We start from the raw sequence: 27,625 nt of genomic DNA, 5'->3' as shown, positions 1-27,625 counted from the left end.
CTGGCTCTCTCTTAGCTGACACCCCCACCTCCAGTGAAGAATCTGGAAGGTTCCAGTGCAGCTTAATTTGTCATTAAAAACAAAAGAAAAAAAAACACTAAATTCTACATTGTCTGTTGTTCATTCAACCCAGTTGTGCTCACACAGTACCTTCCAGGAAGCGGCCAGTGTTGACCAGATCTGAGGGACAAGAGGCTCATAATGACATTACACAGGCTGGAGCCCAGGGCACTTGTCCCCCAGGGTGGCCAACTGCTGCTCACAATGGCTGTGTTTATCCCCAAACCTGTTTAGGATTCCTATGGATAGCATAGATGTCCCGGTTACACGTATGAAGTACACACACACACACACACACACACACACGTGTGTAAGGGGGAAACAGCTGAAGGATCATGATTATCAACAATTGTAAGGGGTGCCTCACGGGGAGATCTACTGTTGGATTTAATGCAGGTGAACCGTTTAGATTAGAGGGGCCCCCAACTCACAGCCTGTACTCAGCCTGACAAAGGAGAACTCCTTGGGAGGAAACTAATGAGACGCCACAGAGCTTGCTTTTGGGGTATGGTGTATGTATGTACAGCAAGGATGGCCGCTCAGAATGCCTCCGAGAGCTCCCCTGACACTCAAAAGCAACCAGATCTCAAAGGAATTGGTCCTAAATTCTTATATGGCAACTTCCATTTTAAAAAAAATTTAAAAATGAAAATGTCTGAGGCATACCTGTGTTCGCTACAATTGTTAACTAACAAAACAGTGCTGACCAGGAGTCCTCCTGACTGAGTGTGGCTGGCTGAGCCTGCTGCTCTCGGACCCCTGCAGGAGTGTGTGGCTCCTGTGACCCTGGTCTCCCAGAGCCCCTTTTCTTTCTAAAGGACCATGTCTGCAAAGCCTGGACTTCTTCTGGCTGTGGTTAAAAGTGCAGAAGTCATTTAGAAGTCTTTCCTCCTTTGGAGGTAAATAAAAGGAAGCAGGTAAAGTGATGGTTGAGAAGAAAACCCACGTAGTGGGGCCTAGTTTAGTTTTGGGGAAGTAGGCCTCCACCTTGTAGTTCAATTCTTCCTCGGTTTTTGTACTTTGTTATCGTTTATAATAAAAAGAAAAAAACCTAACGCTGTGTGTGCCATATTGTTTCTGACATACTTTTACAGCCCCATAGGAATATAAAGGGTAAAAACCGAGGTAGAAGGACCCTGGTAATTACCCACAACACCCTAGAGACCTTACAAAGATGACACTGGAAAAGAATAAAGCCAGGGGCTCCGTGAATGTCATTTGGCCCCCTAGACCATTCCCAGGGGTAGGGGGACTCTGGGTCCCCCACACACTAAGGGAAGAAAGGCCACAGAGGGCCTAGGATGGTCCGCACGCTGCTATGCGGAGGCCAACTCCTTCAGAACAATGCATCGCACAACTAAAATACAGTGCTGATGGGAAGCCCAGAGCTTGTACAGAAGACAGACAAGATGAAGGAGATACAGAGTGGCCCGTGAGTGAACGACGTGTTACAGACGGAAGGAAACAGCTATTGCGCTGCCCAGAAGGACCAAGAAAGGTTCAGGGGACGAGGCCATGATGCTGGAGTCTGGGGACAGAGCAATGTCTCAGAGTAGATGATAGTGCCAGGGATTCAGGGTAAGCTGCTCCTGTGAGGGCCTGAGCCTGCAGCAGCAGCAGCACCCCTCAGCAGTGAGCTCTCAGCCTCGAGTACAGTCTGCACCTGTCTGGAGACTCACGCAGAAGGTCATCAATAGACGCTAAGGAGGGCTGGGGGTGAGAAGGCGAGCCTCAAAGGAGAACACCATCCTGTACCGCACCAGGGAGTGCTGTCTGCTTATGTGTTTTATTGAAGGTCAGCTACGCTTGGTGGCAGATAACTTTATCCCTTTATATCCTTTTACATAGTATACAATAAAAGATAAAATCAAATAAGTACAGTTGGGGATGGCATGCACTTTGAAATAAATCAAACTACTTTATACCCAAACTACTAGGACACCTGCCTTTCAAAGCACCATTCTGGCCACACACACAGCACACACAGTACACACAGACACACCACTCCGAGATCTCCAAAGGACTTCCTGAGTAATGCTTAATCCATTTAACACAAAGGTAGCAGTACTGGTAGAGGTCATCACTAAGGTCACATAGGTTTAGACAATAATGTAAATAAATTTTGACAGCATCTCCTAGGCCCTGGGCCCTCAAAACAACCCCTTTGTTTAATGCACATTTCTGCTTAGCTTAGAGGCGGGATATCAGTCTGTACAAAGTCTGTTGGATTTATGAGCCAACTTTACATTTCAAGCAACAGAAATGCAGCCACTTGCAAGTCGGTTTAAAACCCACAAAACAGCAAGGTCTATTTGCAGGGTTTTTTTTTTTTATTCAAAGCCACTCCTTCAGCAGTGTGTGCCAAGGCTGGCCTAAAGATGAGCCTGTTTGCAGAAGAGAGCCAATAGAAGGAGCGAGCAAATGTAATAAAGCGGCCATGCAGGTAATGAACACAACAGGTGTGAGCTGTGTCACCGCAGTCCCTCCATTTAACCTGCGTGAGTGCTGAGGACTAAGAACACCCGCCGCCCCCCACCCAGCTGGAGGTGGACTGCGCAGATCACCACCACACAATGAAGACAGTGCCGGCAGAGGGGCTGCCCACGGTGGACTTCTCACCTCAGGAGCTTCAGAAGCAATCCTCGGTGGTCACACACTGGGCTTGGGGCTTTAGGAGGGTACTTCCTTACAAGGCCTTGGCTTTGTGGTAGATTATTTTGCCGACTGTGGGCTAATAAGTGTTCTGAGTCTCGCATAGGCTAGGCTGAGCTATGTATGATGTCTGACCGGTGGAGTATATTAATTAAATGCACTTATAACTCCTTGTGATTTTTACCAGCATTATTACTAGTGTAACTTGAGGACTATCTACAGGAAAGTGACTTGGTCTGAGGAATGAGTGGAGCACCAGCAGTGATTAGAAAGCGGTTCCTGGAAGGGTGGGATGTGGGATGAGAGGCCGACAGTGGGTACAAGCCTCTAAAAAAACAGCAGTGAGGGTCAGCTGGAGGTGAGGGCTGGGCCCACCCCTGGGCCTGCTTCTCCACAGGAGGGGTGGGGAGCCCGCCCAAAGGGGAACAGGGCTGGAACAAAGAGCGCTGAGAAACAAGGAAGGGCCTAGCCAACATCTGGTGAGAAATGAGCGGACTGTAGGAGGGCAGCCAGGTGAGATGGTGCTTAAGGGGACACTCCAGGTGGGCTGGCCCTGGCCACCGAAGGAACAAAAGACTCATGGTTTAGGCCTCTGTGATGGGCCTGCCAATGGGGACTGGCCTGAAGTGGCGGAAACTAGGGGTATCAGTGAAACCACTGGGGGTGGAGTGGGTCGGGTGGGCTAAAAGACCAGAGACAAGGTCACTGAAGGGGTTGGAAGCTGAAGAGCTAGGTCATTTCATGTGGATGGTGCAAATGGAGGTGACGAACCAGGGGCAGCTGGGAGAGAGGTGCTCCCAGAATGCTGCACGTGGCCCAGTTACGCAAGAGCCCACACTGGCTCAAAGGCACCAAAGTCAGGGAGAGACACTACGCTAAGCCTCTCATACTCTGGACCTAGTCTTTTGAGGAAAATGTACCACACACAGGGAGGTGAGACTCTCTGCCGGGCCCTTCAGAGGAGTCCAAGTGGAGAAATACCAGCTGAGAATGACAGACCTGGCTGAGCTGCCCACGTTTCATAAAAGCAGGGGCCACGCAGGGAGCTAGGGTGCCCGGCCCCCCAGCGGGGCAAGCCTGCGGTCCCACTGCTTAAGAGGCTGAGATGGGGGGATCTCGAGGGTTCGCTGTGGGAGGCAGGAGTGGGTGGGCCGCCCTCTCCATCCTCCATCCTCCCTGCTCAGCTGCGTGGGGCCTTCAGCCAGGTGGATCCACTTCAGCTTGGGCCCTTCCTGCCTCGGCTGCTAAGCGCAGGAACTCGGGGGTTCAGCCATTTCTCCCTTAACCACATGGTCAAGTGCAGGGCTAATCAACCACCTCGACTGACCACACCTTTCCCATCATTCAAGTGTTTCTGCTTCTCTGGTCTGCGGGTTTGACGTTTGTTATTGTTTTCATGTCTTGAGCTAAACTCTTGCTATGTCGCTCAGGCGTAAACTTGAGGTTGTCTCCCGTCTCCGTCGGTTGAGCAATAGGGCTACAGAGGGCACTGCTGCGCCCAGCTCCGGACTATTACATTCCTGATCCCTAGGCAGACCCGACCTTGTACTCTGCTGTGAATTGTTTCTCTACTCAGATTCCTCCGCAGGGTCCCGTGTAGGGGGGGATGCGCCCTACCCCACCCCCCACTTCCTAAACATGCTTTCTGGTGGCAAAGAAGATGCCCTCAGGCTGCCTGTGCCTTCTGGAAAGCATACCCAAGATCAAAGAGATGTCACACGTTCTGCTGCGGCTAAGGGACCGAAAAGGACTCTGCGCGGTTTTACAGTCCTGGCATTCAGCACAGCTTTGCACCGATTGAAGGACATGGGCAAAAAATGTGAAACATTTGGTTTGGCTGTGATTTAATAGTTGTACATGCTTAAAATAAAACACATAACTGCCTGTGTTTGCTTTCAAGCAACTACCAACGGGTTAAAGGGGCTATGAACCAGGTGGAGACACACACAAATTCTGACTACTGAGCTAAGTCTCCTCGCCCAAGAATTAAAGTCCAAAACTCTCACAGCTCTGAGGGTCCAGGGCCTGCTGGGGGTGTAGCTCAGTGGGTAGAGACCATTGGCCTCACATACAAAAGGCCCTGGGTTCAGCTCCAGAGTGCCTCCTATACTGAGGTGGGCCACACGGACATGTAATCCTAGCAAGCCCTCCAAAAGCCTGACCAGGAGAGGCAGGAGTTCCAGGTCATATCTGGCCTCAAACAACTCCTGGCCCACCTGGGCTAGTTAAGACCTCAAAACTCCCACTGTGACAGGAAACTTAGATCGCTGCTCTTAAGGCACTGGCAGGAGATTCCAGGGGCTGGCAAGACAGCTCAGCAGGTTGGGCACTTTGGGCTGAGCCCGATATCTGAATCCACTCCTGGGATCCGCAGGAGAGAAGGAACCAACTCTGGGAAGTTACCTTACGACCTCCACACATATGCTCCGTGGCACACGCATGCTCTTACACGAACACACAAAGCAAATAGAAAAATAAAATTGAAGATAAATATAATCTAAACATTCTTGAAAAATCCAGGACCTACAATCAAATACTCAGAACATAAGGAGTGAAGGTAAAGAGCTCTCCTTAAAGATTTAGAGGCACCAAAGGTCCTCAAATGCCCATCCGTGGCATAATGGAATGCCACAAGGTCAGTAACTCCTGGTCCACCCACAGTCCTACAAGGATTCTTCTTAACTGTTTTTTTAGAATTCCTTCTAGATACATAATTACAAGAAGTACAGGCTTCCCAGGAGAACATTTTCCTTTAAAATAGTCCCTGCGCACTCACCCTCAGAAAAACCCGACTGAGTGTCTGAGGAAGCAGGGTTACCCTCTGGCCCCATCTCAAAGATCCCCAAAGCCAGGAAGCACTCCCGGGCCATTATAAACTTGGCCTTTGCAGATGTAGATAAAGCCCTCGTTTGACAAGGACAACATATGTGGCTACATCCCGGAGCTGGGAGGAGGAACTCTCTCATTTCCACTGGGTTTTCCCCCACCGTGCAGCACAGCTCCTGCTGTAAATATGTAGGTTTCCGTGTTTTGATTTCTGGAAAGCACTTACTGAAACGTGAGCCAGATAAGAGGAGCTAAGGAGTGGTCTCTAATAAACACCCAACTAGGGCCCCAGCCGCCATCTGTGCAGCCAGGGCTCGGGGTGGCGTCAGGGGCTCTGCACTTCTCTCAGCATTAACTTCCTTAACTTACGGAACAACCGAGACAGAGGAGGAGACTGGTCAAGAAGAGAGGCAAGGGTCAGCCACACTCCAGAGGAGGACAGTTGGACTCCAAGCCACAGACAGCCCTGCTCCCAGCAGCCTCTCTGGCCGCACAGCGCACTAACATGCCTGAAGGGATCTGTGTGGGTGCTGGCCACAGGTCCAGGTCAGGAGTGCTCTGTCTTCACAGTCACAGGCCCAGCCTGTGCACATGAATACACTAACGTCCCCTGGCATGCTATGTTCTTCCGGGAGTCTTAGAATTCTGCTAAATACCAAGTCTGCAGATGCAGGAGGCGAAGTAAAGGTGACAAACAAAAAAACTGCTGCAAATAAAGCTTGGAGACCCTAGGCTGTATTTCCAGTCCCTACAGCATCAAGCTCTAATAGTGTCAAATGAGACCCTGGTAAGAAATGATTACCATTTTCACACATCCATGTGTATGTGTGTGCACACATACACATACATATGTACACACATATGGCAATTGGGGCATTTCAGAAATTTATTAGATAAAATATGCATAACGTCTTACCACTTTAACCATTTGTGAGTATGCAGGTGAGTGGAATTAGCTGCGCTCCAGCTGCTGGGCCGTTTATAATCACTCACTTCTACACAGTTCACACTTCCACACAGAAACACTGCCCACTAGCTAGCAACTCTACACTCCTTTCTCCCCCAGACTCGTGAACTTTGTGTCTCTATGAATAAGAGTACCCACACACTATTTGTCCTTGCGTGATTTACATGGTGATTTACATGGTCCTTGTAGTGTCACCGAGACCCTTTAGGCTGTAGCATGTCAGAACGCGGTCCCTGTTCAAGGCTGAGTAACGTTCCACAGCACGTATTCGCCACATTTGTTTTCTGCTCATCCTGACGTTTGGATGGCTTCCCTGAGGCGTTTTCAACTATGATCAACACTTTGGAAAGGCCTCCCTGATTTTATAGCTTTGAAAGATGCTAGGAATTAATTATACTTAACTAGATGAATATGCTAATTTTCTTCATAATGGATAAGTCAATACATTTTAGTCATAAATATACTCTAAAACCTACTTTTAAGGGACCTGTCAAATAAGGAAGATTGCACCTTCCTTTTTCCTACACACTAGCAAACAGGAAATTTCCCTTCTATTTCTACTGTCAAGATGTCATCTTACAGACGTGGGGACCAAAGCAGTCATGTTTTCAACAAGAAATTTTATCTGAGGCAGTTGCTGGAGGAAAAGGCAGTGCCAGTGTTAACTGTTCTGCCACCAGACTTCTAGTCCGGGGCGACAGTGCTCTGCAGGCCTGGACAACAGGCTAGGGCGAATCCCAGGGGAAGCATGTGGGCGCCATCTCTATCACCTTCCTGTTATCTTGGCAAAGAGGAGAATCTGCTTTGTAGGGACTGGAGATTTCCAGGAAGCCAGTGAGCCTGTGCAGAACTTAGAGAACTTAAGGGGCTCCCCTGAGGAACTTGAAGCACCCTTCTTGGTGGAAGGCCTTCACAGAAGGAAGGAGGCCAGCATCTAGGCAAAGCCTGGGTGGCCTGCACGGGCTGGTCTCTGGAAACAAGCAAGCAGCAAGCGTTAGCAGGTGTAGCCCGGAGTTCTCTGGGCTCACCTTGAAGCTTTTCTGCAACTTTGCAATTATCCCCAACACCATCTCAGAAAAGAAAAAGAACTTGGGGTGCAGTCTAAAGGCCAGACCAGAGAGTGTAAGCGATAGATGCTGCCCTGAGCTTGGGTACGCAGGTGACACCACAGGAACATAGTGACACGGGGAGCCAGTTACAGGCATCCCAAGCCAAGGCAAGGGAGCTTTAGGGAAGCCAACTGGCCTCTTCTCCAGGCCTCAGCGGTGATGTCTGTAAGTCAGGATCCGCCGTGATGCCGCTGCACTGCTGGTGTGCAGCAAGAGGCTCAGGACCTGACCACCCGTGAGGTAGCAGAGAAAGTACCAAGAAAACCTCTCCCTGAGCCTAGGGCAAGCAGGAAGGCGGTGGGATGGGAAAGGTGCTTCAGAGTTCCCTGAAGCTGGAGGAAAACGGTACGTGACGGAGACATGAACACAGGAGACAAAAATCCCAGCCCCTGGGGCACCAACACCTGTCAGTCAGCCCCGTACATTACAGATAGTCTCATATATATCTTCAAAACGCAGAGCTTCTGCTCCTAAATGTAGTTTTACTGGATTTACGCAACCAAGCAGGAGCTTACAATGGGTGTAAGGAAGTACAGTGAGGGGACTGCGATGCACACCTCGGTGGCAGAGTGCTGGGCTAGCACGCACAAAGCCCGTGGCTCAGTCCTCATGTAGAGCCCTCTGTGTAAAATACACATGTATACACACACCCCAGTAATGTTCAAATAGTCAACAGACTACTAGTTTCTCTAGCAAAAGCAATTTTCCCAGAAGCATGTGAGCAGTTTTACTCTCCAGGTCTTGAAATACCATCTTCCAAAAAAAAAAAATTTTTTTTTCCTTAAGGCTACGCGGTTTTTTGGTAACTGATGTATGGGAATGTCACTGCCAACTCTTCTCATAAAGACCGATGAGGCTGAGACTCTTATTTTAGACAAATGTCCCCATCTACGGCTGCAGCTGCAGCTGCTGGGATGCAGTTCCCAAGCTGTCACCTTCTAGAAATGGAACATGAAGCTTTAGCCAGGGCAAAAGAATTAACAGGCCAGTGGGTGCATCCTTCCTTTCATCTGTGTGTGTGTGTATGTGTGTCTGTCTGCGTGTGTATTTGTGTGTGTGTGTCTGTGTGCAGGTACCCTCAGAAGCCAGAAGAGGCCACTGGACGCCCCTGAAGCTAAGGCGGTTGTGAGCATCACAGCTGGAACCTAACCGGCTCCTCTGGAAAGGCAGAGCGCTTTTAACCACTGAGCCGCCTCTCCAGCCACCTCATCTCTCTTCCGTTACTGTATAGGAAGAACAGGACACCCCAACACCCCATTTCTGTGCACAAAGGGGGTAGCAGTGCTCTGCGCAAAGCCCTGGGAGAGACAGAAGAGCACTCCTTTGCACGAGAACTTTTCCTAGCACCCTTCTGGTGCAGACTGCTGGCCCCTGGCCCGGATCACGACATCTCCAAGGGCAGCTTCTCCTGTCACCTCCCTGCTCTCTCAGGTACCCCAGGTCCAGAACTGAGCTTAAAACCAAGCAAGAAGATGCTACTGCAATGGCGCCAGCTGCCAGAGACGCTAGATCAGCCTTCCTAAAACTCAGCAAAGCTGGCTAAACCGTGTAGCCTCAGGTTCAGGTGTCCTTGAAATAAGGGTGAAGAGTAGACAGCACTCCACGCCCATCATTGATTCGTCTTGCTATGTGCCAGGTTGTGGAGCGCACAAGACCTCCCCACTCCCCACCCCCCACCCGCGCCACTTATATTTAGTTCCTGGGCTGGGCAACTGACCAATAATTAATTTCACATTTATATAATTACTCTGTTGTAAGTATGAAGAACCAGGCAGCACAAGGGAGCTGACCTGGCCCACCCTAGAGATGGAAGAGGATTGCCCAGGGAAGATGCAGGGGCTGGAAACTGAGGTGCACCAGGAGGCCAGGGAGAAGCACCGTGGCCCCAGTGCAGAGGGCAGGAAGGCACATACCTTCATGGGAAGGAGCCAAGGCAACTCTCGGTGCACAGCAGGAGGCAGGCGTGCGTGTGGCTGTATAGAAGCAGGCCACCCCAGCGGATATCTGTAGACCCCCACATATGTGAGCAAGGCTGGGCGGGTAATTTCTGAAAGGCTGGACTCAAGGCAAGTGCCAACCCTACTTATCTTTTGACAGTATCATCTCCAAAAGGCCTTGGTTTCTTTCTCCTGCCTCACTGCACAGGCAGGCGCACTTCTGGAAAGCTCTGCAGAGCCCCTCAGGTGTGGGCTTTCCTGTCCGGACTTACTGAAACTCCTTCCTATCTATCTTACTTAGGCTGACAGAAGGAGATCGGAGAATTGTGCCATGTCTGAACTTTAAGGGACTCGAGAGGCCCTTAGCCCTGTGCGGAGAGAAAGCCCAGTGATTCTGACCCTGTAAGCTGGGCGGTCTCAACCTCCGGCCTGCAGCAGATCCCCCTGACAGCCTTGTTAAAGGGACTGGCGAGCCATGCAGCAGGTTTGGAGGGGAAGGGTGCTGGCATCTTTACCTGTCCAGGGGTGCCTGGTCCTGCCCACGACTGGAGAACTGGTAAGCTAGCCCCCTGCCCTACAAGGTTGTCAATTGGCTAGCAGGGAAACAACAACAACAACAACCCCAGACTCAGAATATTAAAGAAGCAAGAAACTGTCCTAGGATCACTATCTTGGAACCCAAGGCAAACCTGCAGAAACAGATTTTTCTCGAGTGAGCGAATCTGCCTGGCTTTTACACCTAGCAATCGGCCTCGCGCTGGGTCCCCCCCAGAAGCCTTGGCAGCCAGTCGTGCACAGATTTCTCAAGTCCCCAAGCTTTCAAGTGGGAAATGTTGCAGAACGCACCAGTCACAGCTACAGGACTCCAGCACAGTGACACTGGTGGCGGAGACAACACGTGTGCAGCTAGCTCATCAGACCTCAATCTGGCTGGGCGAACTGGAGGGCCTGGCACTCGGTCCTCCCGTGCTCCCCCACTGGGGGACTCCGAGCCCCTTGTGGTGGGATGAGAAGGACGGGGGTCCCTTACATGGGCCACGGTCTTGAACAGTACCCCACTTGGGTAGAAATAAATGCTGCGTGCTGGGAAAGCAGGGCCCTGGCTGCGGCTTTCCTCAGAGAACTCTAAGAAGGTGCCCGCGCTGCCACGTGGAACTGCCTTCTCTTCAGAAATCCACCATGCTGTCTGTGACACTGGGGCCTGATCTCTCCTCAAAGCCCTCCCACATGCTCCTGTCTGTCTGTGGGTAGCATTAATAACCCTTCTAATAAACGTCTTGGTCCCCCCAATCCGTCTCATGTCCCCTTAGAACCCCAATCTGGGGACCTTTCCTCACCTACCAAGTTGTTTTTCTTGGTGAGCAGTTTCGTGGTCTTTTCCCCCCTCAATTGCTAATCAGATCATTGCCCTGCAACAGTTAATTCTGTAGCCGGCCTACACCCAAATACACAAAATAGAAAATAATTAGACCCAAACAATCACATCAGTTTAAAAGCACACTAATGGGCAAAATTGGTGTATTCAAATTTGATTCAACATTCATCAGCACGCTTGCTGGTCAATTTGCTTAATGAGTGCTCACTTTTCTCTTAATTTTTCTGGGGTGACACTCACTCGGAGCCAACGCATTAGGCCTGCATCCCCTGCAAGGAATTCTTCCTAAGTGGCCCCTTGTGTAAAATGATCTCACCGCCTGTAGGAAACAAGAGATGCTGCCTGAAACTGATCTGACTGTTTCTAGAACTGAGAAAGGCTACAATCAACAACAAAGCCTTCCAGTACGCCCGCTGAGAAAGTTTCCGCTCTTCCTACACAGCCTTAGAAAGGGGCTGGCCCTGAGGGTGGGGGCGGAGGAGGGGGGGCCCCCCCAGCGTGGGGGGGGTTCTGAGGGTGGGGGAGGGAGGCCAAGTCTAAACTTGTTTGTTGGAGACACAGTCCAATCAGTCTTGGCACTCCCTATCTAGACCACAGTGGCCACTAACTCACAGAGATGCTCCTGCCTCTGTCTCCCAGTTCCAGGGGATTAAAGGCGTACAAGGGGCGCACCTCCCCGCCTAGCTTGTAACCTTTTAATATGATGACTGAAATCAATGACCAAGTGAAGAAACTCAAGTTGGAGGAAGAAAATGTGATATTTCTGGAAATTTAAATTAATGTCGGTCCCTGGCAACATTTTTTTCAAATGACTATTATAATTAGAAATATGCAAATTTTTCCACTGAAAGCAAAAAAAAAAAAAAAGTAAATGTACCAACAATTAGGTAGCAATGATACCTTTATTATATGGCATTAAAAGTATAGATGTGGCTTTAACGCTTTCAAAACTTAAAAAAAAAAAAAAAAAGCACTGCCTCCCCTTCAGAACTGAATCTTTTACCAGACAAGAGACAATGGCAGAGTGTCAGCTTTTACAAGTGTTCCTCAAAGACAACAGCTGGTTAAGGAGCAGGAAGCTTGCTTGCTGATTTCCACCATTAAGATTGTTGTAAACAATAGCTTAAGACAGCTGGGGGGAGGGCAGGAAGGATTTGTTTCCACACTAATGTTTAAAGTTAGTTTACAAACACAACTTTTGTCTCCACCACAAATGTTTTTTAAATTGTATTTTAAAAGAAGATTGTATTTTTAATTTTAATTTTAATTTTATTTTATTTTTGGTTTTTCTGAGACAGAGTTTCTCTGTGTAACCTTGGCTGTCTTGGGCTCACTTTGTAGACCAGGCTGACCTCGAACTCACAGGGATGCTCCTGCCTCTGCCTTCCGAGTGCTGGGATTAAAGACTTGCGCTGCCACCACCAGGCTGAAGGTTATATTTCCAAAGTCATCGGCCAGTTATTTAATGTTTTACTTTGGTCCAGGCTCTTAGCAAATCCATAAGTTAATAAATTGTATGGTAAGAAAGTGACTTTAAAGTTCGGGAGCTGTTTTGGCTTCAGGAGTAGTAACACAACCGATGAATCTCAATCGCAAAACAGCAGAACTCAAAATTTCAAGATGACATCACAGCCCTGTGCAACTCTGCGCGTGTGTGGTACCTAGAGCATGCATGACATCACTGCCCTGCCAGACTCGTTGTGTGGGGCGCCCAGATGATGACATCACAGCCTTGTGCGACTCTGTGCGTGTGTGTAGTGCCTAGAGCATGACATCAGCACTCTGCCAGACTTGATATGTGGGGCACGCAGATGATGACATCACAGCCCCGTGTGCGCCAAGAGTGTGTCGAATGGGGTCAGGCTACCAGCAGCAAACGTAGAAGACCCACAGGGAAAGCATGGGCAGTGGAGACTGCTTTTCATGAGCATCCACTGTGCTGGATGGAATATTCTGGAGTGAGGAAGGTTGATCGGCGAACTGACAGCCCCCGATGAAGTCCCACAAGGGGACACAGAGGCGGGCATGGGATTTAAGGGCCAGGAGAAGGGAGGAAAGAAGGCCTGGACAGACAGACGGATTGGGGTACTGGGGAGAGGCCCGAAAGGCAGAGAGCGAGTACCACTTAGCTAAAACAGGAGCTGATAGCTCGGGCCTGGAGTATTCGGAGACAGTGTGGGCCTGCCCTCCCCCAAAAGTGGGAGAGAGCTGCTATTGAATTTCAAAGAGTTACCAAGAAAACACTGAAAAGCAGGATGGCAACTCTAGTGTAGAAAATAAAATCTTCCAGCTGGTTAACACAGCCCTGAAATTCCAGGACACAGGAGGCGATGGAAGGAGAGTCGAGAGTTGGAAGCCAGCTGCAGCCAAATAGTGGGTTCGAGACTAGCCTGGGCTACATGAAGCCCTGTCTCGATAACTAACTAAATAGATAAGTAAATAATAAATCATAAATAAATGGATACATGAATGAATGGCCGGAGGACTGGAGCATGGTTTTAATCCCAGCACTCGGGAGGTAGAGGCAGCCTTATCTCTGTGAGTTCAAGGCCAGCCTGGTCTACATAGTGAGTTCAGGCCAGCCGGGGTTACATAGTGGGACCCTGTCTCAAAACCAAAAACCACCCTTACAGGGATCCTAAGAAGGCTTACTTGATAAAGACACACACAGTGGGGGGGGGGGGACAGAGCCAACTCTTTAAAGCTGGCCTCAGACCTCGACGTGTGCGCTGGGTTGCACAAGAGCACAAAATAAATAATAAACTTTAGAAGGATATAAAGTTAAATTACAAAATAACATTTCAAAGTCACACACACACACAAAATTAAGCATATAAAATAAGCCACACAGAGTAGTATAATCGCATAATCACAACACTAAAAGCCTGGGAGCTGAGGAGACAGCTGAGTGGTTGGGGGCACTTGCTATGCAATCATGAGGACTGGGAGCTCAGATCCCAGCACCCACATAACAAGGGAGACTGTCCACACTTAGGGTGCTTCCAAACATGGAACAGTTCTTAGGATGTGGTTTCCTGCTCCTCCCAGGTGTAGTGGGTAGGAGTGAACACACTTCAAATCACTCATTATTGTGTGCTGGTGTTATTCAATTAAATGATTAAACTATCCTTTCTATGTTTCTGTGGCAAAACATGTATTTGCCACATGTGGCTTGTCCTTGAGATTGGATACAGCCTGAAATCATGTGACTTCACCCATGTGACTACTTTAACCCTCAGAGTATAAACTGTCTGATGTTCTGAAAAAAGTCGGCCACTGCGTGAGACTTTAGTCGGCCTCGTTGGCTGGCTCCCTTCTCCCAGGTCCCGCTGCCTCTAGTGAAGTAACAGCAGCTGGCAACCCGCAGACATCTGTGATCCCACACCAGAGCAGGCATGGACGGAGACAGGTCACGGGGACTTACTGGTTTCCAGTCTAGCTGAGAAAACCCAAACTGTAGATTCAGGGAGAGACCCTGCCTTAAAGGAACAGGAGGAGAACACCACCGACACCCAGTGTCCTGTTCTGATCTCACTCACACTCACATACGAAAGCATGCATGTGCACAGACAGATGTGTGCATATACTCACAGACACATACAGGTAAAAAATTTTAAAACTTGAAAAGTGTATTAAAGGTGAGAAAAATAAAGATTTTAAAAAGTGGATGTGGAAGAACGAAAAAACAATCAGAAATAAGATATAGAACACAAGTTCAAATAAAAGTGTCTCAGAGTACAGCGGCCCTTCCTCTAAGTCCAGAACTTGGGCAGCTGAGGCAGAAGATCCAGAATTTGAGGCCAGCCTGGACTATACAGAAGAACTCTGGGGTTTTGATATTTTTGTTGGTGTGTGTGTGTGTGTGTGTGTGTGTGTGTGTGTGTGTGTGTGTGTGTGTGTTTAAAAGTTGGGGGAGCAGCAGCAGAATGGGAGTGGTAGGGGACTTTAAACAAACGTGATGCTTTTAATCTAAACCAATGATAAAGGAACTAAAAGGATTTCCAAGAAAATGGTAGATCCCAAAGGCAGACAAAGACGACCTGACTTCTTACACTGCTGGTGGCTGTGAAGCCAATGGGGACTAGCATTAATACAAACTTCTGATCTTCAACAACTCTTTAGTGAGAGAAAATGAAAGAAGTGCTTGGAGTTGTGTATCAAGGCAGCAACCCCATCTGTGAAAAGGCCAATGAGAAGAGCCAACAACTTAACGACTGGGCTGCAAAGGGTAAAGAAAGCACTCCTGTGGGTCTCTAGGTAAATGTGTGGCCCAATCAGAGGCAAGGAAAATCAGATGAGCGTGCCTGACTTTGATGGCGCTTTATGGCAAAAGACAACTCAGCAAAAATACTGAATATAACCTGAGCAAAGACAGGACTGGCTGAGACTTCCCATCAGACATATGACATTTAGAATAGAGACTATAGACCAGCTTCCATGAGCACACTGTGGGGGCGCCTCCCAGGACCCTCCCTTCAGAAAGGGGAGCATGGCAGAGCCCCTGCCCAGCACCGGATGCACGCTGACGGGGAAGTGATGGTGGGGAGTAGGTGAGTCCCTGTCACTGACAGATGCTAGCTGAGGGCAACCCGGGTGCCTACCTCTTCAAATCCCGGGCTCCTGGTACAAAAGGAGCAGAGAACAGACTAGCGGCTAATTTAAATGTCACTCATGGTAGGAAACCAATAGAAAACAGCTCTCAGAAAAAGCAGCCAAGAGTGATTCTAAAGGTTATCTGTCTACAGGCACCTATCAGAGGAACACTGTTGTCATTGCAAATCCGCAGCCATACTAGAGAGGACACAATGTCTACCCAGCGTTCTCCTTAAAAACAAGATCTGGTCTTGATCAAACCACCCCATTAACATTTTACAGGAAATGCAGGGGCTGAAACATGCTAATCGTTGCAGGAAAGCAATCAGTGTAATTCACACTGAAGTGACAGGGCAAACACATCAGCCGCCTTCCACAGAGCGAAAGGCTGAAACCTACCAAGAAGCAACGGTGGAGAGAACCTGTGAGCCCAGGCTAGCTCTTAGTCATTTACAAACTTGTTTATATTTTTTTCCTTTTCCTCCCTCACTTATTTATATTTTAATATTACTTCTTTTCTTTTGTTTCTTGTTTGGCTTTTTATTTTTTTTAATTAATTATTTATTTATTATTATGGGATTTTTTCCTGTCCTGGACTTGCTTTGTAGACCAGGCTGGCCTCAAACTCACAGCGATCCACCTGCCTCTGCCTCCCCAGAGTTGGGGGATTACAGGAGCATTCCACCACACCCGCCTTAATATTACTTATTTTCAACAGGGAAGGTGAGCACTGAAGGCTCCGCAGCAGGGTAGAGATAAGATAAAAAAAAAAAGTGTCCTTCCCCATGTGTGCACTGGAGTTCTTTAGGGCAAGGTTGAAAGACTGGCCTTGTGGACCTGAGGGCTCACTCCTACGTTGTCCTTGAAATGGCACTTTGGTAAAAACATGTTAGCCAGGTGTGAGGACACACACCTGGAATCCCAGCACTGAAGAGGTGGCGGCAGGAAGATCAGCAGTTTGAGGCACTGTCAGGTACATAATGAGTTTGAAGCCAGCCTGGGCTACGTAAAACAACGACTTAAAACCACCAGCAACAGTGCGACCATAAAGTTCAAGTGAATGTCCCCTTCATATTGAAACAAAAATGGCTGCCAAAACGTTTTCAAACAAGCCAGGAAACAACAGACAGAAATCAGAGCCTCCCAGGTGCTTTTTAAAAATGTGTTTACTCTTTCCTAGTCAGGTGACAATAAATTTAAAATGGTTATACTGACCACTTTTTATTATCAACTTGACACAACCTAGGGAGAGGGAGCCCAGATGCTGGAGAGTTGTCACCATCTGATTTGCCTGTGGCCGTGTCTGTAAGGCTTTTCTTTTCTTGTTTGTTTGTTTTGTGTTTTTCTTTTTTTTCCCCCAAGACATGGTTTCTCTGTGTAGCTTTGGCTGTCCTGGACTCTCTTTGTAGACCAAGCTGGCCTGGAACTCACAGTGATCTGCCTGCCTCTGCCTCCCGAGTGCTGGGATTAAAGGCGTGTGCCACCAAGCTGTTTCTTTTTTTTTTTTTTTTTTTAACCCCACGGGTAACTGTTGTAGGAGGGCCCCGCCCACTGTGAGTGTTCCTAGGCAGGTGGGGCTGAGCTGGATTAGCAGCCAGCTGAGCAAGCCAGGTGGGAGCAGGCAGCACTTTCCCAGGTCTTTGCTTCTGTTGTCTGCCTCCAGGTTCCCGCCGGGACTTCCCTGGGCCATGAGCTGTTAACCCTTTCCTCCCCAAGTTGCTTTGGTCATGGTGTTTATTGCCGCAATAGAAAGCAAGAACGAAAGGTCTAGTTAAATACAGGCCCTGAAAAATGTCTTTCTCTACTTTTTTTTTCCCCTCCCTGCTTTTTCTGCGCTCTTGAGAGAAAAGAATTCACTACAGCATAAGCCCCAGTTCAACGATGTTCACAGCCACACCTCCACCCAACACTTCCATAGCTACTCACAAAGGTAGGCTCGGCTTGGGAACGTTACAGCCAAATGACACTGGGTGGTCAGCAGCTGACCCTGTGTCAGGAGGTGCCCCTCATCCCTCACCCCTCCACCACTGGCACCTCGCTCTCCCAGCCCCTTCAGAAAACAGAGGTTCTAAGCTGGATGATAATTTGAAATAATGTCCCTTGAAAATGCTGGAATGTAAATTAGGCGACATGCTGTGATCTGGAGAAAAAAACTCACAACCCCTTCTACATATGCTAGCTTATTTCAAAACTGGGGTGTGTGTGTGGGGGGGTCCTCTTCTAGCAAAGTGATGCTTTCTAGTTCTGGCTCGGCTGCAAACATGCCTACTATTTCCCTGTGTTAAACATGTGTGTTACAGGAAAATAAATACAAAAACGCTCAAGGACGAATTCGCTCCTAGCTACTCTAATGCCTTCACATTAAAACACGTGAAGCTAGTTGTGTGGCACATGCCTAGGACCCCAGCTTTTAGGAGGATGAGGCAGAAAGATCAAGGGTTTGAGGTCCACCTGGGCTGCATAGCGAGTACCAGGTTTACCAGCTACATACTGAGACGTTGTGGATTCAAAAGCAAACTAAAGGGGGGGGGGATATAGTCCACATGGTATATTTCAATCAAATATCACCCATTTCTTAAGTCGAAAACCTTTCCGGGACACACCACCACCCAAGAATGACATCTACACCATGACAGTTCAGACAGAAGTACAAATGCATTTAAAATCGTCTACGACCTGATACTTACCTTTAAAATAGCTGTCTAGTTTCTCTGAGAAGACTCTAGGCTTTTAAAGTACAGTCCTATTCCCCTCCTTAAGCAGCCAGTGCCACCCCCTGAATGCTTCTAATGTCCCCAGTACACTCCATGCACTGGAGTCCATCCTGAGCGTCACTGGGGCCATCTCTCCTTTGTTTTCACACACAGAGCAATCAATCTCTCCAACTCAGAGTAGACTACTGTAGTCAAATTACAGGTAGCATCAAAACACTGGGGAGCCCGCCTTCCTAATCCTTTGAAACACTCAAATCACCTCGATATTCTGCCTTGCAATTTCAGGAGACAGGAGTTCATCCTCTTTTTCTGCTCATCTTTTTTCCCCACTAGGTCAAAGGTGAGGTATTATCCCCAGGCCAAGTGTCAAGGACCTACCTACACCTTCCCTTGGGTGACAGTACTCTGCCCACTCTGAACAGCCACCTGCTCTTTGTCAGATCCAAAGGGAACTCTAATTTCCAGGGCTCCAAACACAAAGCAGTCGATATATCCGGAAACGAGTTCACCCCTGATATATGGACTGCCTAAGACCTAACACTCTTTCCAAAATTGCTCTATAGAGGGGGCCCACCCAGCATGCCTGAGAGCCTTCTACTGCAGAAGTGGCCATGACACCAGGTGAGGACCCGTGTGCGCCAGCCCCAGCAGAGACCTCCTTGCCAAGGTCCTGCTCATTCCTGGTTTTGCTAAAAAAAAAAAAAAAAAAAAAAAAAAAAAAAAATCACATAAAAGGGGATTGTTGAAGTCTGTGGCATAACCTATTTCTCATTTCAGTGAGGATTCTAATTTGCCAATAATCGAAGAATGAGAAGTCATCTCTTGCCTCTGTCAGATGATGTTCAGATATTTGTAATCAGGGCTGGGAGGGGCTGGCAGGGGGCGAAGAGGAGGAGTGGTTTAATTAGCCTCGGACTTAAAAAAAAAACTACTCGGTTCATACTGGATTTGCATGAGGCACACACAGACATCGGCACATGCAAGAGTGAGATGCATACTTTTCCATTTTTTAAAGTTATTTCTCTGAATAGGCAATTACTTGACCAGATTTCATTTACAAAAATCTCATCACATATGGCTTTGTGGGAAGTGCTTCAATTTCTGAAGGCTTCTGAAAAATCCAGGTGCCCTACAGATTAGCCCATATCACCCCTGCGCTCTGTTCTCCAGCGCCTCTGCCCATGGGAGCCTTGTGGCTCACTCGGCACTGCTTTCGCTGTACGCACATCGGCCGAGTCACAGCCCATTCTTCAAGATTTCAGGTCCCTGAAAGGCCTCTGAAGCCACCATACTACTCAAGGAGTGGTGCCCTGTCCTCCAACCCAACTGTAAGGCACATGACCAGACTGTCAACTAAATTTCATGACGTGTGACTTTCCAGTGGGTCTGCCCAGCACGGAATCCCAGCTTAATTCGCACCTGGTGTTACAGACCAGGTGAAGCTAGTGAGCTGCACTGTGGCTTCTACCACCTTCGCCCAGATCCCCTGCTGATCAGCTGTGTGCCTTTGAACCATGACTGTGAACAGTCCAAAGGGAAAGACCAGATGGGAAGAAGAGCAATCAAGGGAAGGGGGGGGGGGTACGGGTCCTGCATCCTTCATCCCCGCTGAGCATCCTGCATCCTAGCTGAGCTGCCTGCCTAGCCAGGGTGCACGGTGATGAGGATGGCTCTCGCTAGACCTCAGACTTGTTTCCTTCTCTTATCTTGACACCCCATTCACTGAACTGCACAATGTGCGCTGTGGTTAGATGACCTACCCCAACAGATCAATAACCTATTTTTAGGCTGTGGCTTCCTCACTGGCTGTTTTCCATAGAGCCAAAATGTATGAGTCTGTCCAGTGCATATGAGAAATAGCCAACAGCCAACGGACTGAGGAAACAAGCTTGGCTGGTTATTTTCCCATTATATAACCAAGATTGCAGACCAAGGAAAGGACATCAAGCCAACTGAGTTAGGTGGGATAGGACCATATCAAAATGACTTGTGGCTTTCCTCCTGTCTCCTGCAGAGATCTATTAACCAGTTGTGGTTGTATTTTTCAGCCCACTGTTAAAGAATTAAAAATTTAAAAATCCCAGTTTCCTCCTAGAGCGATGTATGCCACCATTCTTGACACAGATTACAAATACTTCAAGACTGACAGTCAGTAAACCCCATCACCTTATCATCTCCAGGTTTAATAAATCCAATTTCTTTAAGTTGCCTTCAAAGGCCTTGTTTCCCAACGCGCTCATCAGCTGTATCTCCGTCTACACCCAAAGCACCCATTTTATTCACATGTCCGCTGGACAGTTCCTTCCGTGACATCTTTCTTTTCGTCATATGACTTGTGCTCACTCGACACGAAGTTCTTTCTAATCCCCCAAATCCTTTCATAATAGTGTTGAGCCAGAGTTTGAGACTTTGGGGTTTCATTTTATTTCTTACACGGACCTGACCTGAAGAGAGAATTTCACTGATATTGAGCTTTGTGTCTGAGAAATTGAGTCTGAGGTAAACGCAGCCCGCAGGTGAGAAACAACAAGGCCAGTGGAACTGGCAACATGCTTGGTCCCACAAAGAGCCCACTGTCCGCCTACGCTGGTGAACCCCACAGCCACTATGACTTCCAGGCACCTACATCAGCTGAACCCCAGCTCTCCTTCCCAAGTCTAGGCGCCTGCCCGGTGGTGGAAACTAGATGCCGTCTTTATCCCCTCGGGTCTCATGGGCATTCTCCCTTGAGCGTCCTACCCCTTTGTCGGACACCACTGCAGCGTGTAAATGAATCGTCTTTCTGTACCGTTCCCTACCAACACATGGCTGCCATGCCAAGCTGCGACACCCTTTTACAAAGCCCTCGGATGTGTCCCTGAGAAGAAAGCCCATTCATAATTCCCAGTGCAAGCGCCCCTCGGCTGTGAATGGAGAAACAACACCCAGCACACACATACAATAGAACAGATACTATTTACCCTTAACAGGAGGAAACCCTGGCCAGGGAGGGTGGCACATGCACATGTTCCTGGCACTAGAGAGACAGAGGCAGGGTGACTAGGAGTTAAGACACCAGTTTGGCCAACTTGGCAGGACCTGTCTCAAAAATACAAGCAAGCATGAAATTTTGGCCTTAGGCAACACAGAAGACCCCCCCACCCCCACCCCTGAGGACTTTATGGTAATTAAATTAAGCCAACCAGAAGGCGGCAAACACTGCAGGGTTTACGTATGCCAGACACATAGAAGAGTTCAGAGACAGTAGTAATGGGGGTGGGGGGTGTGAGGAGGGGTTCTCTAATGGGTACAGGGTTTCCGCGATGCAAGATGAAGCCATAAGGCTGGTTTCCTAACAACGTGAGTATATTTAATACCCTCAACTCTGCATTCCAAAATGTTAGAGGGGTCAATTTTAAGATACATAGAGGGGTCAATTTTAAGATACACACATTTTAATTAAAAACAAGAAAACAAAACAAAAACCACAAACAGACAAACAAAACTCTCTCTTTATCGTGACTGCCCATAATAAGGATACTCCAAGTTTGTGAGCAGGACGTGACACTGTTTCCCATGCTGTGCTTAAGTGGACAGAAGGCAAAGCAGGTGGCCCTGGACTGGTGACCTTGTTCCCAGTCATGTCCACCTTGGCCTGGCCTTCAAGGCCGGCCTTCCACACAATCTGGATCAAGCTCAATGCTAAATAGATTCCCTCCCCCACCTCTCCTTCCCTCCCCTGTTCCTTGAGGCGAATCTAATCTGGGGCCCACTCTTCTACTTTTCCTGCCCTCCATTTCCTTACCTCAGCCATGTGACCAAAGGCTGGATGATCCTCCAGTAAGATCTCAGCGTCTAGCTCCACGTGTCTCTCAATTCTTCCAACTGTCACAACGACAGCTATACTGCTCCCCTCCTGTGAGGTGTGTGCAGTCTTATCTCAAAGCGAGATCTCCTATGCGCATGTCCACTGTTCCCTGGTGCCTGCTAATACCCGCCCAGCCAGACATGAGCCTCCTCTCTTTGAAAGTGTTGCCCGCCCGTGAGGCATCTGCACCCCCCCCCCCCCCCCCCCCGTCTAACTCTGAGCACGCCCCTCCCACTGGAGCTCCTATCTGCTGCCCTGTGAGGAGCCAGCAGGAGATTGATAAACCTCCTTAAACTGATGGGCAGTGCTCACCAGCCTTGCGTGTGTTCAAAGCCTGTTACAGTGAGTGGCAGGGCCGTTAAAGCAGTGGTTTCCAGCCTGCCGTGGGTCGGACCCCAGCCAAGGGCAAGTTCACAAGGTCCCTGTCAACTCCTGGGGGAAGTAGAGCAGGAAAGCCCCTCCAGAAGGCTCCTGATTGTTTGCATTGTCACTTTAGGTAGAGTAAAGGCCTCCCGGGGGACAGAGGAGGGCTTTATTCACCTAGATTCTCCCTCACCAAACTTTTATCCGGAAGTCTATAACGCCTTTAGGTACAAAAGTCAAAGGAGGAGAGGTCAGCTACACAGCAGATTTCTGTAAAACCTAGTCATTTGATGCATGAACTTTAGCTTAATACTAAAAAGGAAGAAAAAAAAAAATCCAACCAGGTAAAACAACCACTGCAGTCTGGTTTTACACTAGTTGCATTTATTCTCCTAAGAGACTAAGCTGAAAGGTGCGGCGGGGTTGGGGGGGGGGGGGAGTTATAAACTCCAAGCACAGTGGAGACCACTCGTTTCCTGTGAGAGGCGCTCTACTCTAAGCACAAACCTCATGCAGAACCTCCGGCAAGCAGACCCCAGCTTCTTGCACCATGACCCCACTACTCCTTTCCCCTTATACAGATGTGGAAAGCAAGCCTCAGGAGGCTTAAACATCTGGTCCCTGATCGCAAAACAGGGTAAGTGGCAGCGTGGGATTCAAACTCACCATGTCAATCCCAGAAGCCAGGCTCTTAACTCTGATGCCATGTGCCCAAAATAACACTTGAACTTAAACACTCCATTCTGCAGACCTGCTGGAAACCCACCAGGCAAAGTGTGTGTGTAGGAGCCAGGGGTGGTGGTGCACACCTTTAATCCCAGCACCCGGGAGGCAGAGGCAGGTGGATCTTGGTGAGTTTGAGGCTAGCCAAGGTGTACACGGGAACACAAGCCATGACCAAAATGGAAGATGAAGTGTTAGACGGATGGGCAAGCAGTCAGTTTGGACTATTTTGTTGGGACCACCTCCCATATTTTCTAGAAGTACACAGTCAGTCAAACAAGCACTCTTGAGAGCTGGCTACTGGCTTAAAATCACTCTTTATTTATCGGAGACTGAAGCCAGGACATGAATCACGCAGCCATGCCCCTAAAAAAAAAAAACGTCAGCAATGTGAGCTGAGCCGAGAAGCCAGTCTTGCTCCCCCCCCCCCCCCCCCCCGTCTCCCCTACTTTTGACAAGACCCTTGCTGGATCAGCCCTTCCTGGCGTTTCCCTCCCCCTGAATTACTCCCTTCCAGGCTTGCTCGCCCTGCGAAAATATCGACTGCTGCTGCTGCCGAAGCTGCATATGACATTTTGCAGATTTGGATGCCTACAAATATGTCTCTTAATCCCACTTTTGGAAAAGTTACCACACATGACTACAGCACTTCCCACACCCCAGCCCGCCAACTCTTGAACTGAGTTCATTCCAGAGAGACTGTGGCCTCCACTTCTAAGAGGTGGCCCCACACCTAGATCCAGCAGAAAACTGCTCTGGACAGCACGGCTGATCTGGCTCATTTCCTCGCGCCCTTCTTTAATCAGCTAGAGGATTCTGGAGGAAATGAGTCAAGATCCTAAGAGTAACTTCTAAGGACCGTCAACAACAGTGGCAAAACCTGTCACCAAAACAACATCTGCAACTCCACTGTGTGACAAGGGAAGCCAAAGCCCACGAAATACTTGGCACGATTCTGAGGAGAATTTCTTCTGGAAGTGCGGTAAACGGTCACCGTATTTCACCGCGCTTGGCCAGCCACTGAGATAGGCCAGTTATCAGGGAAAAATATACAATGCTGTAATCATTTTTTTTATTTGAGGGGGGGCTGGGAATGGCTTTCAACTTCATTTAGAGATCGCTTCCCCACCCCACCCCCCACCAACCCTCACACTATAGGCTCAAATGCTCCCAAGCTGTACAGCTGGGAATCCTTGGCACAAATTAACCCACTCAGATTGAGAGGACCAGCCCAAATGTCCCAAGACGGGTAGCCTGAAGCCCTCTTACCCAAATCAGCAGTCCTGGGCCCCAGAACACCCAACAGGGCTGGGCTTGTAGTAGCCACTCATTAAATATTTCTGCAATGTGTCTCCCTTTACAACAGACTCTGGCGAGCTGTATAAATGGATACGCAGTTGGACATATGGAGCCAGGCTCCTTCACTGGTTATTTTTGGGCAAGTGACTTATTCTCCAGTTGGAAAATAGTAGAAGAGTAGATAGAGGCTGGAGGGGTCCCATATCTCTTGGGCCGCCCCCTGAGCACAGAGACAGCAGGGGAAGCCCTCGGGATGGGGCCCGGCAGACATTTGCTGATGACGGCGCTCTACGCATGCACGAAGCACATCCATGGTACGATATGTAAGGCATATTAGAAAGCGTGTTGCAAGAGCTCGGTGTGCATGATTTATAACGTCCTGGGGGCGGGGGGGGGGGGGGGGAGGTGTGGATGGGCGAAGAAAAGGCCCAAGCAGGGAGAAGTGAAACTACTGAGGCTCCCCTTACAGAACTAGCAGACTATTGCCATCAAGATCATACGCCAGAATGCCAGGTGCAGGAATGACCAGGGCCTCGCACCTGCAGGAACAGGGGGGACGGTATGAATCACTGTTCTAGGACCATCCTGTTGAGCTGTGAAGGCTGGGAATGACCCGGAAGGAGGGGGTTACTACTACAGAGCAGGCACTTGCCAGCCCTCACAAAAACACAAACCTGCTTCCTGCTAAGCCAGGAGCAAAACAGTAACACACACACACACACACACACACACACAGACACACACACACACACACACACACACACACACACACACACACACACAGGCCCAAGAGGCCCTTAGACATCAAAGCAGCCTTCTGAAATTCTGAACTCCCCTGATCCTTCGTGATGCAAATGTCTTCTCCAGGGAAACTGAAGACCCCCACCCACTCCGAATTTAAAAGACGGCCCAAGGGCATAGAACCGCGGAGGCAGTGTGGCTGAAAAGGGGGCCTGAAACTGGAGGGGCAGGGCCAGGGAATGACAACACACTGCCTGCCAGGAAACGGACCTTCAGATTCCCTTTGCCAAAAAAAAAGTTACCGGCCAGAGCACGCTAATCAGGAGAAAAACGCAAACCATCGATTCGTTTCTGTTTTTAAAAGGGAACCATGATCTTTTGTGGTGTTCCACCTTGGTGTAAAGCAGAACACGGTGGAAAACATAAAGATCACTGGCGGGTCATTTTCAGCTCAGAGGTCAAAACCGCCTAGGAATCCGGACACTCGTTTGTGACCCCTGGCGACCCCTCCTCCTGCACCGGGGTCCAGATGCAAGGCCTCCCAAACAAGAGAGCCCTCTCAGGGGCTTTCAAAAACATCGGGCGAGAGTGGGATCTGGCTAGAATCGTCAGCGGTGGCCTCAAAACAGGTTCACAGCGATGCTGCTCGTCCGCTGCTTTATTCCAGCGCGCAGATTCTCTCAAGCCTATAGTATCAGGGTAACCGTAAAAGGTTTCTGGTTTTTGTTTTGAAAATGACCTGGGAGAGAGAAAGAAAGCTTCAGAGACTAGCCAGGCGACCCGCAGGCACAGGCAGTTCACCAGCGACACCTGGCAAAAGGGGGCAGGGCTGAGGCGCTCCAGGAGACTGAAGATCCTCTGCCACCTTGAGACCCAAATTCCCGGGCAGAGGTAGCACGGTTTTCCTAACAGCTTAAAGGATTTGCAGGAAGTTCACCCCGTCCCCGAATCCCACTAGGAATCCTCCCTAGGCGGCCCTGAGTATGGCTATCACGTGGGAGGAAGGTGTGTGGATCTCGGGATTCCCAAAGAAAACCGCCACCTGCGATTACAAGTCGGGAACACTGAGACCAGAGGTTTCCAAAGCTGGGGCGGGCTGACTCAGCCCCTCGTACTGCGCGCACGAGGTGGGCAAGAAACAGCTGCGTCCCCGCGCGCAGTCCCTGCTTCCCAGGAGCTGGCGGCCAACGTAAGCTGCAGCAGCTTCCCCCCCCCCCGCCCCCCGGCGCGTGGCAGCAACGAACACCGTGCGGCTGCAGAGAGGGGCGAGCCTCTAGCACGAGATTTACAAAAGGAAAAAGTCTGCAACCTAGCGGCTGCTCGCCACACGCCCGGCTCAAGTTGTCCCCAAAGCCGCCACCTACAGGCTCACGGGGTCCCGCCCCAGAGCCTCACGCCGCCTCGTGCTCCCCGTGCAAAGTGGGGGAAAAACCCGCACAAGCAAGCCCCAGATTCGTCTCCGCGGGTGGCGCCGCGCACGACGAGGGCGACTGCGACTGGGTCCCCAGCTCTGTGCACAAAGAACGCCCGAGGTGGGGAAGCAGCGGCTGCAGAGCAAAGAAAAGGCTCTCCAACTTTACCCGCCGTGCGTCTGGGGGCCTGCGGGCAGGTCCTCACGGGCGCCGGTCACCCACTCGCAACTTTTAACAAAAGGAAGCTGCGGCCGCACCTCGCACGGAAAGAGGACGCTCTCGGAGCGGAGCCCGAGACCGCCCGCCACTGCCACCCGCACTCAGTCGGCACAAAAGCATCACCAAACTCGCCCGCAGCCTGCAGCCTGCAGCCCGCTGTCCCGGTTCCCTGTAGACTCTCGGCTCCACGTCTCCACAGCCCAGGCTACAGTCTCCCGGCGCAGGTGAGCGAGGCGAACCAGCGGAGTCCCCCGGCCGCCAGCCACCTCCGCGGTGGCTGTAACGCACGGGCAAGGGGGAAAGCCAACAGCTACCACTCTGGACGCACCCGGGTGTCACCCCTCCCGGACCCGGGCTGCACCCACGGTTGGTGCAGTCCTCTTCTCCACCGCGCTTTCCCACCTGTCTGGCCACGGAGCAGGACCAACAGAACGCAGAGCAGATCCCAGGCGCCGCGAGCGCCTCTCATCGCGGCGGCTGCGCTAGACTCCGAGCTCCTCTCTCTGCTACAGCTCTCGCAGAAGTGCACGGAGCGCGGCAAAGCCGAGCCCCTAGAGCCACTAGCGGCGTGCGACAGCCCCTCCTCCAGCCCTCCCCCTCAACGTGTGGCCACGCCCCTCCCTTCTCCCGCCCGGGTTGCACTCCCTCCCGCTGCCTAGTGCCTTGGACTCTCAGGATATGCTGAGCCCCGGGGCGCTGTGCTCTCTGAGACCTGGAACGCCCAGTTGGCCCTCTACCCTGGATCCCCTTCCTCCCCGCCCTCTCCCACTACCCGTAGTCCTTCAGCC

The 27,625-nt window shown here is 49.9% G+C and overlaps 1 protein-coding gene across 2 annotated transcripts in view; it reads right to left on the bottom strand.

Moving 5' to 3' along the window:
- KIT (KIT proto-oncogene, receptor tyrosine kinase) overlaps nucleotides 1-27,402 on the bottom strand; it is a gene marked incomplete at its 5' end in the record, with an annotated part of 77,729 nt that extends 50,327 nt beyond the window's left edge. Inside the window, one exon of one of the 2 annotated variants that reach the window (XM_084758158.1) lies at nucleotides 27,240-27,402. In XM_084758158.1, coding sequence (XP_084614284.1) covers nucleotides 27,240-27,306 — 67 coding nt within the window. The remainder of the gene's footprint in view (nucleotides 1-27,239) is intronic. The other variant, XM_084758157.1, reaches the window with a different exon arrangement.
- Between the last annotated feature and the right edge of the window lie 223 nt (nucleotides 27,403-27,625).

Source organism: Acomys minous (genome assembly GCF_964271855.1).
Source record: "Acomys minous genome assembly, chromosome: 15".
NCBI lineage: Eukaryota > Metazoa > Chordata > Mammalia > Rodentia > Muridae > Acomys > Acomys minous.
This window is presented reverse-complemented; position numbering and strand designations above follow the sequence as displayed.